A 15,830-nucleotide genomic window follows, 5' to 3' on the forward strand; every position below is an offset into this window, starting at 1 on the left:
GGCAGTGCATGGTGGGTACAAGAAATGGCCAGACAGGACCCACAGATTCTGCTCATGCACAGATGATGCTCCCAGATCTGCTACCTTCCGCTGAGCAGGGGGTGCACTGCACAGCTCTATGGGGAGCTAGTCATCACCCAGTCATCAAAAACATGTTTAATTATTGTAACCATTTCCCAGCAAAAGTCATCCCAGGCAGTGAGCCTTAAAGAAAGGGATTTTCCCCTGATTTGCACAAAGGCAGCTTACAGGTCAAGGATGACCTCACAGTCATGTACTTGCCTCTCTGTATAACTAGTGCAGCTTCAGGGCCATAGAATACACTGAATGATAACTGAGCTGTAATGGACCTCATTCAACCAAAGCTCTTTGGTCTTACATTCCAGGTCTCCCAACTGGGCCCTGCCTACCTTCTCAGTTTTATCTCATTGATAGCAAACTCACATCCTCCAATCCAGAATATCTGGCCATCTCTCTTCTCCAAACCTGGCCTCCTTCATTGCTTTCTCATTCTAGGGCCTCAGTAAACACTTCTCATAATTCCCTTCGTCTGGTCACTCACTGGTCCTCTTATATCTCCAACTTCAAACTCTGCCCATTCTTCAAGGGTCAACCCTCTGGTCCTAAATCATTCCATATCTTTTTTTTTCAAATGGAAGACATAATTTCTTCTTTTGAACTCTCATGATCACTTTGCATTTTTCTCTTGTTATTCTTGCTTTCGGTTTTTAATTATATATGTCTTACCTCCTAGGTTGTAGGTTTCTTGAAGAAAAGGTTTCAGGCTAGTTCATCCCCACCCAGCATGTAGAATGTCCTTTTCCCTTAATAAGTATTTGTGAAATGAATAAACCAAAGAAAATGGCAGCATGATCTATACACAGATTCTTAACCTTATCTGATGAAAAACCTCCTTTTTATATAACAGTATCTTGTATCTTACTGTATTGTCTGGAAATGATTATATAATCTAACTACACACATAAAGTTTAAGCAAATCAAAATGTCCTAATTAAAACCCAAAGGATAAATAAGACGATTTCTGATCAAAAAATAATGTGTTTCTCTATATAAAGGCTTAGTTACAACTGCAAATGAAGAACATAATGACAATAAGCCTTCTTATAATTAATGAATAAATTTTGGTTTAAGAAAGCATTCAACCATCACTGACTCAATGGACATGAGTTTGACCAGATTCTGAGAGATAGTGAAGGGCAGGGAAGCTTGGTATGCTGCAGTCCATGGGGTCACAAAGAATTGGACACAACTTAGCAACTGAACAGTAACTTTCCTTTATATTTGACATTTTTAAATAAGAGTCAAATAAGTCCAGATAAAAGGTCAGTTTTCATTCCAACCCCAAAGAAAGGCAATGTCAAAGAATGCTCAAACTACCGCACAATTGCACTCATCTCACACGCTAGCAAAGTAATTCTCAAAATTCTCCAAGGCAGGCTTCAGCAATACGTAAACCATGAATTTCCAGATGTTCAAGCTGGTTTTAGAAAAGACAGAGGAACCAGAGATCAAATTGCCAACATCTGCTGGATCATGGAAAAAGCAAGAGAGTTCCAGAAAAACATCTATTTATGCTTTATTGACTATGCCAAAGCCTTTGACTGTGTGGATCACAATAAACTGTGGAAAATTCTTCAAGAGATGGGAATACCAGACCACCTGACCTGCCTCTTGAGAAATCTGTATGCAGGTCAGGAAGCAACAGTTAGAACTGGACATGGAACAACAGATTGGTTCCAAATAGGAAAAGGAGTACGTCAAGGCTGTATATTGTCACCCTGCTTATTTAACTTATATGCAGAGTACATCATGAGAAACGCTGGGCTGGAGGAAGCACAAGCTGGAATCAAGATTGCCAGGAGAAATATCAATAACCTCAGATATGCATATGACACCACCCTTATGGCAGAAAGTGAAGAAGAACTAAAGAGCTTCTTGATGAAAGTGGAAGAGGAGAGCGAAAAAGTTGGCTTAAAACTCAACATTCAAAAAACAAAGATTATGACATCTAGTCCCATCACTTCATGGCAAATAGAAAGGGAAACAGTGGCTGACTATTTTTTGCGGTTCCAAAATCCCTGCAGATGGTGACTGCAGCCATGAAATTAAAAGACACTTACTCCTTGGAAGGAAAATTATGACCAACCTAGACAGCATATTAAAAAGCAGAGACATTACTTTGCCAACAAAGTTCTATCAAGTCAAGGCTATGGTTTTTCCAGTAGTCATGTATGGATGTGAGAGTTGGACTGTAAAGAAAGCTGAGTGCTGAAGAATTGATGCTCTTCAACTGTGGTGTTGGAGAAGACTCTTGAGAATCCCTTGGATTGCAAGGAGATCTATCCAGTCCATCCTAAAGGAGATCAGTCCTGGGTGTTCATTGGAAGGACTGATGTTGAAGCTGAAACTCCAGTACTTTGGCCACCTGATGCGAAGAGCTGACTCATTTGAAAAGACTCTGATGCTGGGAAGGATTGAGGGCCAGGAGGAGAAAGGGACGACAGAGGATGAGATGGTTGGATGGCATCACCAACTCAATGGACATGAGTTTGAGTAAACTCCAGGAGTTGGTGATGGACAGGGAGGCCTGGCAAGCTGTAGTCCATGGGGTCACAAAGAGTCGGACACAACTGAGCAACTGAAATGAACCGAACTGTGAACATAATAGCCAGACATGGAACTGATAGAGCTGTGCCCTATTGTAGACTTAATATGAAGAGGAGTCACAGGGGAGTGGTTTTCTAAAGTGATGACCAACTCTTGGTAAGTTTCCAACAAAACAAAGCTCATCTTTCTGTTTAGTTGCACTCTGCAAAATGCACTATTGGGAATATGAAGTTACTTTTTTATTTGTAGAGTTGGGCTTTACATTCAGATAATTATAAATAAAATTTTCACATACATGAAAGTGTGGTAAGGCATTTAAAGTCATGTAGCCAGGAAATGTTTGTATTGTGTGTGAATGTCTTGTACATTGTGGAGTGTCTAGCATCCTTGCCTCTAGTGAATTCCTATATCAGCACCCGCTTCCCCAAAAGTTGTGAACACCCAAAATGCCTACATTAAGTTCCAAAGCAGCCCTTATGGGTATGGAACCAGTCAAGTGGAGAATCTCTGGGGTAAAAGAAACAGAACAAGCTTAGGAGTTACAAATGTGAATTGAAACTCAATTTCTGCTACTCAGTGTAGCCTCAGGCAAGCCACACACTCTACTTATATTTTGGATGACTCGTCTGTAAAACATTTAGTCACTCAGTCGTGTCCAACTCCATGGACTGTAGCCTGCCAGGCTCCTCTGTCCATGGGATTCTCCTCCAGGAAAGAATACTGGAGTAGGTAGCCATTCTCTTCTCTAGGGAATGTTCTCAACCCAGGGATTGAACCTGGGTCTTCTACATTACAGGCAGCTTCTTTACTGTCTGAGCCACCAGGGAAGCTCCATCTGTAAAAGGAGGGTAATAAAACCTCCAAGAATTGTTGGGTATCAAATGAGACAGGATCACGAAAGCCTGTCTACAGACCTGCTATAGACCATATGGTCTTGCTTAGAGGCTAATCATCATATCCAGTCCCTGAGTGTCCTGTGTACTGCTTCAGCAGCTCTCAGGGTGACAGGGGTATCCCAGGTCCCAGCATCCTTCTTTGTAGCCCCTTCATCCTCCTTTCTGTCTCCCTCCCTAGGACCACTTTCCTTTGCTCCACCTCAGCTGCTCTCCCCAAGTCCATTCCAAATACTCTGTTAGAAATAAAGGGAGAACAGTCCTGCTTTTGATGAGATACAAACAAGGGTAATATCTGGTTTTCACTGAAGAATAAGAGATTAAATCAGTCCTGAAATGTAAGTGCAGCCATTGCATTTAAAACATCATTACCCCTCTATTATGAGGGACAATATTCAATCTTGGGCCACTCTCCACCTCTCCCCTGTTATGCCCTAGTTGTTCTGCATACACTTGCTGACTTATGATCATTAAGTCATTTTAGTTCGTGTGCAATAGGTACTACTAAGCACCTACTATGTGGACTTCAAGTGCTAACCAGATACATAAGAGTGATGAACAAAAATACACAGCCTTGTTAACCTGTGTGTTGATAGACGTGTTCAATAAATATTTCCTGAAGGAAAGAATGAACACATGTGTGTGCACACACACACCTTTCTCCTTTAGACACCTGTACATTTAGAAATACATTTTTCTCTTCCCTTACTTGCTTATCTGGTCCTCTCCAATTCACTCCTCCATGGCTAAATCAGTGTGCCATTTTCTGTGAAAACTTTCCTGATTATTTCAAGCAAAGCTCTATCTCCATCCCCTGAGTACTGACAACTCCATTCACACCTGTGTCTCAGCACGTATCAGTTCATTTTGTGAGTCTGGTTTCACCACCAAACTGTGAACACCTCAGGGACAAGGACACATCTTCTTCATCTTTGAATCCCCAGGAAACAGAACATCATGCAGCACAGAACAAGCATCCCCTGCAGTCTTTCCTGACCACATGGTGACCAGTGGGAACCCTGCCAACATTCTCCCAAGACATCCCATGGTAACGCCACCCCTAGCATCTTCACTCAGGAAAGCTCATTAAAATGAAAGTGAATAATGACGACAGTGGAACAGGGATAATACTGAATCTGCTCTCATACATATGAAAGGAAATCATTTATAAACTTTGAGATTGCTTTGGTCTGTTTGCTGCTGCTGCTGCTAAGTCGCTTCAGTCGTGTCCGACTCTGAGCTTGCGCTTAAATTTCATATGCTGGAATTCTGATGGCATTAATATTAGGAGGTGGGGCCTTTAGAAGGTGACTAGGTCATGAGGGTGGAGCCCTGATACATGGGATTAGTGCCCTTATAAAAGAGGCCCTAGAAAGCATCCTCCCCCTCTCCCACCATGAGAGGACACAGCAAAAAGAAAAAAAAGAGAGAGAAAGCGGGCTCTCACCAGATACCAAATCCTGGGGCCAGGATCCTGGACTTTCCTGCCTCTAGAACTGTGAAATAAATGTTTGTTGTTTATAAGCCACCTAGTTGATAAGAAAAACATGTAATTATTTGTTGTACCTTACTAGCACCAAGGACTTTGGACGAGACTATCTGGGTTTGAATCTCAGCTCTGCCATTTGAGAACTGTATAATTAAATTGTTTGGGCCTCAGTGTTCTCATCTGTAAAATGGTGCTAATAACAGCACGTCATAGAATTGTTGTAATGTACATAATATGCATAAAACGGTGCACGTAATAGTGACAAATCAGTGCCAGCTAAACCAAGTGAACAAGCAAAATCCACTTGTGACTGGCAACAGAATGTGGTATTATCTGGAAAAGCTGAATCAGACCACTGCCCTCTATCCCGAGAAACAAACTTTAGGCTCCTGCAATATTTATGGTTTTTAATAGCACACATAATAATAATATGGTAGAATAAAATTGTAAATGAGGAGAGAAGAAAGCTAGTGAGTTTCCCTGGAAAGACATAGGATTTGGATTTGGAAGGTCTGATTTGAGTTTCCAGTCAAATCAGGAATAATCCCAGAATTTCAGTTTCCTTATTTGTGAAATGAAGATGACATCATTCCTGCATTGGTCTGCTTTGAGGACCTAGTAACATACTGACATGAAATCATTTCTACTCCTAATTTGCTATTGTTCCTACTATTACTAGTAACAGTGAGCTCATTTATGACATTTTCTGCATTCTCACTGATACTTTTGATATATTAGCAATACCTAGACATCTGAACATATGGACAGCTTTTGATATTGATTTATTTCCTGCAACATACTAATAATAAAATTTACTCACATAAGGATTGGGATCAAGAACCCCTTTGAAATTCAAGACAAGGTGTAAATTGCTGCAAAGGGTCTCTTTAATTGGGATCAAAACATTTTTGACAGCTTTTGGATTTTTAAAATTCTAGCTATTGTCACGTTCTGCTAATGTTTCTTTTCTTGGTTTTGAAAAAAACAGCACAGCCAAGCTTGAACAGGAACACTTCTGACATGATAAACAACTAAAATTTGTCATTCCAAATGAAAAAGACCCAGTTTTCCACTTCTTTGATAAGTAGGACAAAACACCACTGAGACTCTTATTCTGCAAAATTCAGTTGGGTCCCTGCTGGGCAGTGACAACAGTTTAGTAAATTGTTCATGCTCAAAACCCTCCAGTTATCTGAAGATAAGTCACTTCCAATACGGATGGATTTAAAGGAGAAACAGACTATCAAAACTAGTCTGGGGAATCGACTAAGATGTGACTTTGGTCAACACCTCATCTTCTACTTGACTTCCTTCCACAATATCTCCATCATGTGACTGTTGCTTGAATCCTCCAAGGGATGGTATACTCACTTGCACAGAAGGTGGTCCATCTCAACACTGAATAGCTCTGATTTGTGGGAAACTCTTCTTCCTCACAAACCGAAACTGCTTCCTAGAAACTTCTATCACCAAGTCTTGGTTCTGTTTCCTGAGTCACACAGAACACTGAACAAGTCTTTGGAGAGATCAACCCTACTGAATCAGAGTGCCTTGCCCCACACTCACCTTCAGGCTTAAACGTTCAGCCCTCTCTACCAGTCTTCCTTAGACTTGTGTTAAGACAAATTAACAAGCTATGGTCGCAAAAGCCCTAAGGTAAGAGCTTAAGGTAAGTCGGCAGACTAAGTCAGACAGATAACATTTAATTCTGCCTTCATCCTGAATCTCCACTAGGATATGACATTTTTTTTCCCCCACAAAGCCAAATGGCTTTGAGCTGAAATGATGATTTTTCGGGTATTTTTTTTGTGTGTCCAAAGAAAGAATCAAAAATCACATTTCAAGGTTTGGTGGTATCTTTCTCTGGGGCCAGTTTAGCCACCCTTGAGTGAGGATTTAGATAAAAGTGGAGAATATAAATTACCTCTATTCATTAGCTAAAGTTTGGTGATTAGGACTATTTGATGGTGGGGTACATGATGGAATAGCAGGACCCCAAAACACAAGAATAAAAAGTAAGATAGGCAAGATAAAGTATCTGACACTCTATCTCTGTCATTTCTGTCCCTTTGGTGATGCCAGTGTCACGGTGATGGGCAGGTGTGGACTTGGGAAGAGACTGGAGATGACGACATATATTGGGGTATATGAATCCTTGTGAAAGTATCTCTCAGTTAGGCATGATCCACATTACTTGGTTCCCTCCCATGAAGGATGATAAAGGATGAATAATATCCTCCAAGTTTCTACAATTCCAAAGCTCTCTGCCCGCTGTGTGTTACCCAGGATCCCATGAGGCCATGGCGTGTCTGTGCTATTACTAATCAGGAGTAACTTTTCTTCAAGAAAATAATTTTTTTTACTATTAAATTATCATCCTACTAACCTTATGGTCTCTTAATATGAGTCAGAACAAAGGGGGAAATTTTGTAATGCAAAATGACAAGGTTAAGTAGCTTGGTTAATTGAGTACTGTTTATACATTGCTTGATAAACTACCTGTGAAGTTCATAGGATGTGATATAAGTGGAAGTATGTTAGAAGCTATAAAGCACTGAGTGAATAAAAGAAAATTGTGTCCATCTGACTCTTGCTCTCTGGACAAAACAGATCATAAAAAGCTTTTCTCTTTTTCCCTTACCATCAACGAACAGGGTCAACAATGCTAGGCAAGTCCTGGGGATAAACCTAGGAGCTAATTGCTGCCAGGAGGTGGATGAAAATACAAACCACATCTTCAGTGGGTTCAACACACAGATCAGCCCTTACATTTCCTCATCATGCAGTGATAGATTTTTTTTTAACATTGAAAACTCCATTTATTCTTTTTGATGACACCAATTGCAAGGTGCCACAGGTTCAATTCAAGAGAGTCTGAATGCTTTGACCAAGTCAAAAGACCCCCGTACATCTCCCTCTAGGACGCATGTCATTAAAGTTGCCAACACACAGGAAATTTAACTTAAACTGCCACATTACCCACTGCTCTTCAAAGCACATCAATCTCCCATTGCATTACCAGGACTGTGTGACACTTTTATCCCAATTACACTGTAAGAAACACGGTGCAGTCATACTGTGGCCAAGTCAGGGAAGGGCCTCCCTTTGATGAACGATCACAGTTGATCAAGTTTGTCAGCTGCTTTATGTGTTTTTATGCTTGTTTGATATTCCTGCCTAGAAGAGCGGAGGCTTTTAAGGGCACATCTGTCAGTGGATTCAATTTCACCATGCCATGTGATTCTTTTACTTACCCCTGTCTTCTCATCAAAGATTTTGATTCCTCCAAAGGAGATGGTTAAAAAGATTTTCTGTTTGTGTTCTCCTTTGGAACGAGCGCCAGCAACAACGCCCTGTTGAAAAGAAGGATGTGGTTTTTACTTTAGTGTTTTCATTTGAAAATTCCCTCTGGTCCCAAAGGCATGTCAGATACCATGAACCAATGCCACCAATCATGCACACTCTTTTTCCTCCCCACTTCCATACTACCTTTCCCAATGCGCTTGCATCCTCTTGATGTTTTAGGGTAACACTTGTCCTCACTGCTCAAAAATTGTATAAACAAATATCTGAACTTAGATTCATTGGACAAACCAAGATTTACAGAGTGCCTACTTTGTGCCTAGATAGTCGGCTCAGAATTTGAGATCCTGGGATAAACACAATATGGTTTTCTTGTTAAGATCTTTTCTGGGTTTTGTATTAGATATGGTTTTAACCTTTTAAATAAAGATGAGTCATGGGATATGTTCCTAAATGTGATTTTAATTTCACACTTCTGGAAAAAACTTTTCATATGAATTAATTATAGAGATTAAAAAGAAAAGAAAAAATATTGCCAGACTGCATGTCTCAAGTCTGTTTAGAAAAATGTGATCGTCATCTGCCTATGGCTTGAGTTTTTACCCACACATTTTGTTATGTTCTACCATTTTCCCAATCATTCTTGTGCTTTCAAGAAAAGCACCTACCAAGAGCTTCTATTCCTCAAAAACATGTTTCCCCACTTCACCAATTTTTTTTGTAAAATACTGAAGATATGTGTATGAGTCAATTAGAAGGTAAATGTCCCAAAGGTGGGTATGTTACTCTGCTCACTAATCTCTCTCTAGTACCTAGGACAGTCCCTGGAGGGTGGGAGGCACTCAAGAGATTATTCTGATATGAATGTGCTATCAAGAGTCCCCTCCAAAGTTGATATGATGCAAGTTAAGAGTAAAAACACTTGCTTCTTAAATTAGCCTCTGTGGTGGCCAATTATAGGCAAGTACAGGCTTCCCTTGCGACTCAGCTGGTAAAGAATCTGCCTGCAATGAAGGATACCTAGGTTTGATCCCTGGGTTGGGAAGATCCCTTGGAGAAAGGAAAGGCTACCCACTCCGGTATTCTGGCCTGGAGAATTCTGTGGACTGTATAGTCCTTAGGGTTGCCAAGTCAGATACGACTGAGAGGCTTTCACTTTCACTTTTCACAGGCATCATACTAGGTAGGGTACGACTCAGAGGATGAGGACATTCAAGGGCTTTATGCTCAAGGACTGTTGCAGACTCTGCATTAGGTGTTTTGAAGTTTCTAACCCCTTCATCCCTTCTAGCTTCCACAGAAGGGGAGATTAAGTCCATCTTTCACCAGTAATCATGCTGGGCTTTTTTCAGAGTAGGAAAGTCTAAAATAATAATGATTTCACATTCCCAAGAGAAAAAAGTCCTTTGTGTTGTTCTCAGCACAGCATGTTATGGAACTGAGTCAGCGGTATGACCAGCACAAGGAAGGGGCACTCTCTTAAGGTTGTGTGATTATACTCACTTTGGGTACTGGAAATAGTCTATGGAATCGAAACATCTGGATTATACTTCTGGCTGTGATCTTGGACAAATGACTTAACTCCTAGCTCTACTTCCTTGAATGTAAATACTTCCCTTGCATGTTTGAGAAAATGAAAACGCATGGAAAGTACCTGGTACACTGCTCGGTACACTGTAGGATGTCATAACCAACCCTTAGCATTTGTGGTCCGGTTTCTGTTTGGGAACTAGTAACAAGAAATTCACTCCCTAGGGAGTCACACATTCATCCTCAGGCACCTCTGACATACAGATGTCCAGAATGTTAGAGTCACAGGAAACCTTCAAAGTAATCAGTCTAAATTTCTCAACTGACATTTTCTTATCGAAAAATAATGTTCGATAAGCTGGGTAGACAGTTCGAAGATGGTACAGAGAACTGGTTAGAAAGTTGAGACCACACATCCACTTTCAAGACTCTTGGTGCAAGAGTCATTACTTCCTTACATCTCTCTTCTTTCTCATAAGCCCAGATCTCTCTCCTGTAATCCTACCTAGTGTTCCTCTTTTGACTTTTAGGGATGTACCCACTGACATAAGATCCCTCCTCCAATGACTGCCCTTTACATAGTTACAGGGTGACTTACTCCAACCGAAGCCCTCTGAGTCTTCAACCCCTCCTCCTGTTCAAAGGTCTCTAGATTCCTCAATGTGCTGCTTGCTTTCCCATAAATTCACTGAGAGATGGTTTTATGGCCATGGGAGAAGGCTCAGAGTATGCTTTTGCAATCCCAGGGGTAGTTCTTATTTCTCTTCAGTGTCACCCAAGCAAAGATGCTGTCTCTGACCCTGCCACCCTCCACTCCAAACTGCATCTGATCTTTCTCCCTGAATCTTTTTCCCTTATGGTACCCTCTGGCATACTGTATATTCATTTGTTGACTGCCTCTGTCCAATAGGACAAAAGCTCAACGGGCACAATGGGAACTCTATTTTATTCATTCTGTGTGCCCAGTGTCAAGAATGGAGACTGGAATAAAAAAGGCACTCAAACAAGTGAAGTGACTCTCCCCTCACTCGAGTAGTGAACAATCTAGGTTTTGAATCTATGAAAACCTTGACTTTGAAATCTGTGTTCTTAGTTTGATTTGGAGAAAAGTAACTGATGCTGCCATCCCTCTGCAGCCTGACCTTCAACTTCAGGATCCAGAAGTACGCAAAAGAGAGAACAAGAAGTAGTCCTGTAATAAACAGAGGCATTGGAAGGACTGTGGCAATGGGCAGGGAGCCTCTCTTTCTTGTTTGAGTCCTTCCAACGTGAAGATATCACAGTTCCTCTGGTCATAAAGAGTAGCTTCAACGACCCCATCTCCGAAACAGTCCTAACAACCCCCAGCTCTTGGAATTACCTAACATCAAACAGCACTAATTCCCAACACACAGTGATGCTGACTAGCTAATGCTCCCCTTCACTTCTTGTTCCAAATGGTTCCAAGAATTCCCTGGCAGAATGTGGCTGCAGATAAAGAGGGATGGAAAGAGCATGTTTGAGAGCATTTCTGCTTGGGACTGCTGTGATACAGCTTCCCAGGACAAATACAAAAGAGGAGGATGCACGTGGTACAATCTTTGGGGAAAATAAACTCCGATTTTACTAAGCACATTTCTCCTGTGAGACACAACCCTGAGTCAAGCCCTGAAAAAACTACTCGAAGTCCAAGTAAGTCTGCTGCCAGACAGCCTGCTGCAGGGTCACACCTCCCCATGGTGTTTTGTAGAACTGACAGAGGATCAGGTGACAGGCCTGGTTGGAGAATTAGAAGATACAGATGTAGATGTCTTTTGGGGTTTCTGTGTTTAATATTAGCCACCTGGCCTACGAAGTCATTGTTGGGAACCTGGAAATGAGAGTCAGGTGTTTTCTGGGTAGCTACCAAGTGGAAGGAGTTCTCTTACATGTGGCATAATTTAGCTCACCCCACAATCCTAGGAAGGAAGAATTACCTCCCTTATTTTACATATGACAAACAATAAGGTCAGGGGGTCAAGTGACTGCCCCAAACCTCGAGGGACTAAAAAGACATAGAGGGAATTCCAACAGCAATCTTTTGAATTTCAATGTTAGGGTCCCTTCCTATGGAAGGGTTCTATGGGGTAGCATGGATGAAAAAAAGGTGGAACCCCCAGCTTCCAGATGCAGTAGTGAAGGAGAACTCAAAGTGCGATTACTCGTACTTTTAACTAGAGCAACTGACCATCACCACTGGTACTAATCCTGATACTGTGAAGCGACGTCATGTGCTGGGCGCTGTGTGGAACGACTGATGCAGGCATCTCTGAGGGAGTCACACCAAGGCAGCATCTTACTGGAGGAATGTATACACACAGACGGGGTCAGGCACACCAGGCAGGATGGACCTGTCCAGTCAGGGATTGCCATGAGAGTCCGAGAACTGAAACCTCACGCAGCGGGGCGCATGCCCATGATGGGATGACTGTGACCCCCAGGGAACACATCCAGCAGGCGAGCCCACACAACAGGCTGCAGGCCTGAAGCGCTGAAAATCTAGAACGCTATTCCAGAAAGATCCATAAACTAAACCTGGTCTCCAATCTCAGCCCTAGGAGTTAAATTAGCTCTGCAGTCTCTGGGGGAAAACTCATTGTAAAGTTTCACTTTTTCCCAGTTAAGAAGGGAATACAGATATCTTCCTCGCTTTATACCCAGAGACTGGCCCCTGAGCTCTGCACTTTCAGGTCCTCTGAGCATCCCGTCCTCTGGATTCCACCAAGGAGGGCACAAACAGGACGTCAGAGCGGGGGAAGGAGAGAGGTCCAGGTGTTTCTTTCTGCTTCCTTCCCACCCCTGTTCTACAATGTCCAGCACTAGCTATATTTTTGTTTGGCAAGGGGACTTCCTCCTCAACCCCACCTTCCCTGGGTTCCAGTTAATACATCTCTCGTTGGGGTGGGAACAGCTTCCTACTGTTTCTAGTTTCTGGTGCCTCACCAGCCCGTTTGCTACCTTAACCTGGCCTACCCTGCATGACTTGCTCCTTCATTAAAGTGTCCTTATCTGACCTAGCTGGGGTGACTGTTTCCTACAGGACCTTGACTAATAGATTCACTTTGGGCTCTGCAATCAGTCCTCCAGGCACTGTCTTTATGAGACACCATTTTGCCCAATACCTCTGAGAGGTGAGTACTTTGTAAGTTAATGATGTGGGGCTACCGTGTAGTAGCTTACATGTAGGGGTTTAAAAATCTAGCTGGGCAACTAAGATACATTTCAGTGCAGATACAAAACAGAATAGAAGGAAGCACTTAACAATATCCTATCAAACACGAGACATCTGGAGATCTGGGTATGAATTCTGGGCTTATTCCAGATTAAAATGAAGGCTCTGGGGCAAATCCTATAACTTCCGTGAGCCTCAGATTTCTTACTTACAAACAAGGAGGCTAATAGCTACCTCACAAGATCAAAAGAGATAATATATATAAAAGTGCTCTGTTGACTAAATTAAAATAAAATGACAATGAAGCTTCGCCAGTAGACAGGCAATGGCTCACGCAAACTCACATTATGAATCCCCTCTTAAATCTCTATAATCCAAGAGAAAAACTTCAACAGGCACCAGAGTCAGAGAGTCTAGCAAACAGAATTTTTTTTTTTTTAATTTCTCATATGGCCTGACATGAACAAGTGGGCCTTTTTGCAAGGCTAACAGACATTTTTTACTTCTTTGTCTTTCTTTCCTGGTCCGGTAGCCAAATGGAGAATCGATCATTTATGTTTCTGTGCTTCCTAAAGAAACACCACTGGGAGCGGAAATGTCAACATTCTTCTCTGCAACTTGCAAATAATGAAAGACAGTTGTCTGGAAACCAAGAACTCTCCTCAAGTTCAGAGCATCTGGCAGGAGTGTGTTATGGTCAGACCAAGCCTCAGGGGTTTGGGAACCGCTTGGTTACAAGGGGTAACAGGTGGGACACTTTACTGCAGGTAACCAAGACACACACACACACACACACACACACACACACACACATGAGCTTAGCAGTCATAACCAGGCTGGTCCAGCTAGCCTGTGTGAATGGTAATCTTTAGGGAGAACTTCAGGGCACACAAGCCAACTCCTGCCTCACACCCGCTGAGACCTCTATGCTTCTACGGAGGCAGATGGCCAATGAGGTGGTCTGTGACCCACGCCTGCTGAATGCTATCAGGATGCTGAGTGAGGATGCCTCAGCCTCTTTCTTGTCCTCAGCAGACTTGTAGCTCTGGGTGAGAACTAGTCCCTGGAGATTTTCTTGATGTCTTTTAATTCATGTTTGTCAAAAGCACATCTTCACCTGCCTGGCCTCATACTCAGGAAGGACCAACTTCACCAAGAATTAAGGTCCTGGCCTTTATCCCCATCCTTGATTAGAGTCTCAGTGGGGAAGCAGGCTTGGCACAGTCTCCTCTGGGTTCTCGCTCTGAAATCCACCTGCTGGTAGAGAGGGTGAGTTCTGATGTGATCTCACACCTGGGTCACAGTGCTGCTCTAGGCAGTGGGGGTGACAGGGAGGGCCGCAGTCAGCCAGCTGCCCCACAGGCCCACTGACCAGCCTGTCTTCTTCAAGGATGCCTTGTGGCTGTGTAGCTGTGTCATGTCTTCCAGACCGGCATTTATCCGTCGTAAAGCTGAAATTTAGAGTTCTTCCTGTTGGACTCCTTCGTCTACTAATCACCCAGATTTGAATTTGGCAGAAGAAGGGGGCTCATTATTAGACTCTCCTAAAATCTCATAACATCGTTTAATTATTCTTTTCATAAAAAGATATATTAACGTCTTCCAAGGAGGCAATCTGTGAACTCGTGATTTTAACATCTTTTATACATTTTCTGGTATGCCTTCTGGTAGATTTATAAATATTAAAATAAAATTTGCTTTGTAACAGCTTAAAAAATAAAAAGAAAGTAATGGATACACAGTTTAGAAAATTAAGAGTTTTTAAAAAGAATGATTCCTATAGCTAGACTACAAGGAGTCTTAGAATCTGATACACATGTTGAAATAAACCATTGAGAAAATGTGTACAATATAAACAAAAATAATAACTGTGCCTTATTAAACATTTATCAAAAAAAAGGTAAAGAATTCATTTTATAGACACTGTCCCATATAATATTACTAGGCACTTGGCCAGCCTTTTTTTCCTTCCCTTTTTCTTACATTTAAAAAATTATATTTACCAAGTTGTATCCTCAGGGACTACTTGAAAATATGAAAAAAATGTATATGATGTATATTATTAGGTATGGAAGAAAACAAGATATGAAACTATAAATGGTCATTCCAATTACACTACATATATGCATATGATTGACATATATATACACAAATGTATATAAAATACAAAGATTGTTAATAACACAAAAATGTTGATACTGATTTTCTTGGTGTAGTGTGATTGTAAGTTAATTTTCCCTCTTACACTTTTCTGTAGTTTCAAACTTTTTACACAGCATTTTTTTTGAATTCTATAATCAAAAAAGGAATTAAATTATAGACCTTAAATGTATATGATACTTATAGATTTCTTGTTAAATAATTTTTCTAATATTTTATATTACTTTTTTTTTTAAAAAAAAGAAGCATAGACTACATGGAGACTGGAATCTGGGAACAAACAATACATGATTTTGTATGTTTTTAAAGGTTACTTAATAATATAATTTTCTTATTTTGTGTATTAAAATGTTTCCCAATTTCTTAGATTTCTCAAGGAAAGGCTTCTTTAAAGCATTTAAAATCAGAAATCTCTTTGTGCTATCTCCAAATACCAATATCTAGTTACACATCACTTAAAAAACATTTTCCCTTTATTATAAGGTATGTGGGGAATATTAATAAAAATTACAAGGAGACCCACCTCCCAGAATAATGGAAATAAAAGCAAAAATAAACAAATGGGACCTAATTAAACTTAAAAGCTTTTGCACAACAAAGGAAACTATAAGCAAGGTGAAAATACAGCCTTCAGAAC

At 41.2% G+C, this 15,830-nt stretch overlaps 1 protein-coding gene across 1 annotated transcript in view; it reads right to left on the reverse strand.

Annotated features, from left to right (window-relative positions):
• The window catches only part of DAB1 (Dab, reelin signal transducer, homolog 1 (Drosophila)), a 451,043-nt gene that overhangs the window by 125,125 nt on the left and 310,088 nt on the right, over positions 1-15,830 (reverse strand). The window contains exon 4 of the mRNA XM_010855870.1: positions 8,265-8,363. Within this exon, the coding sequence (XP_010854172.1) occupies positions 8,265-8,363 (99 nt within the window). The remainder of the gene's footprint in view (positions 1-8,264; positions 8,364-15,830) is intronic.

This window comes from Bison bison, unplaced genomic scaffold (genome assembly GCF_000754665.1).
Source record: "Bison bison bison isolate TAMUID 2011002044 unplaced genomic scaffold, Bison_UMD1.0 scf7180017864369, whole genome shotgun sequence".
In the NCBI taxonomy this organism is placed as follows: domain Eukaryota; kingdom Metazoa; phylum Chordata; class Mammalia; order Artiodactyla; family Bovidae; genus Bison; species Bison bison.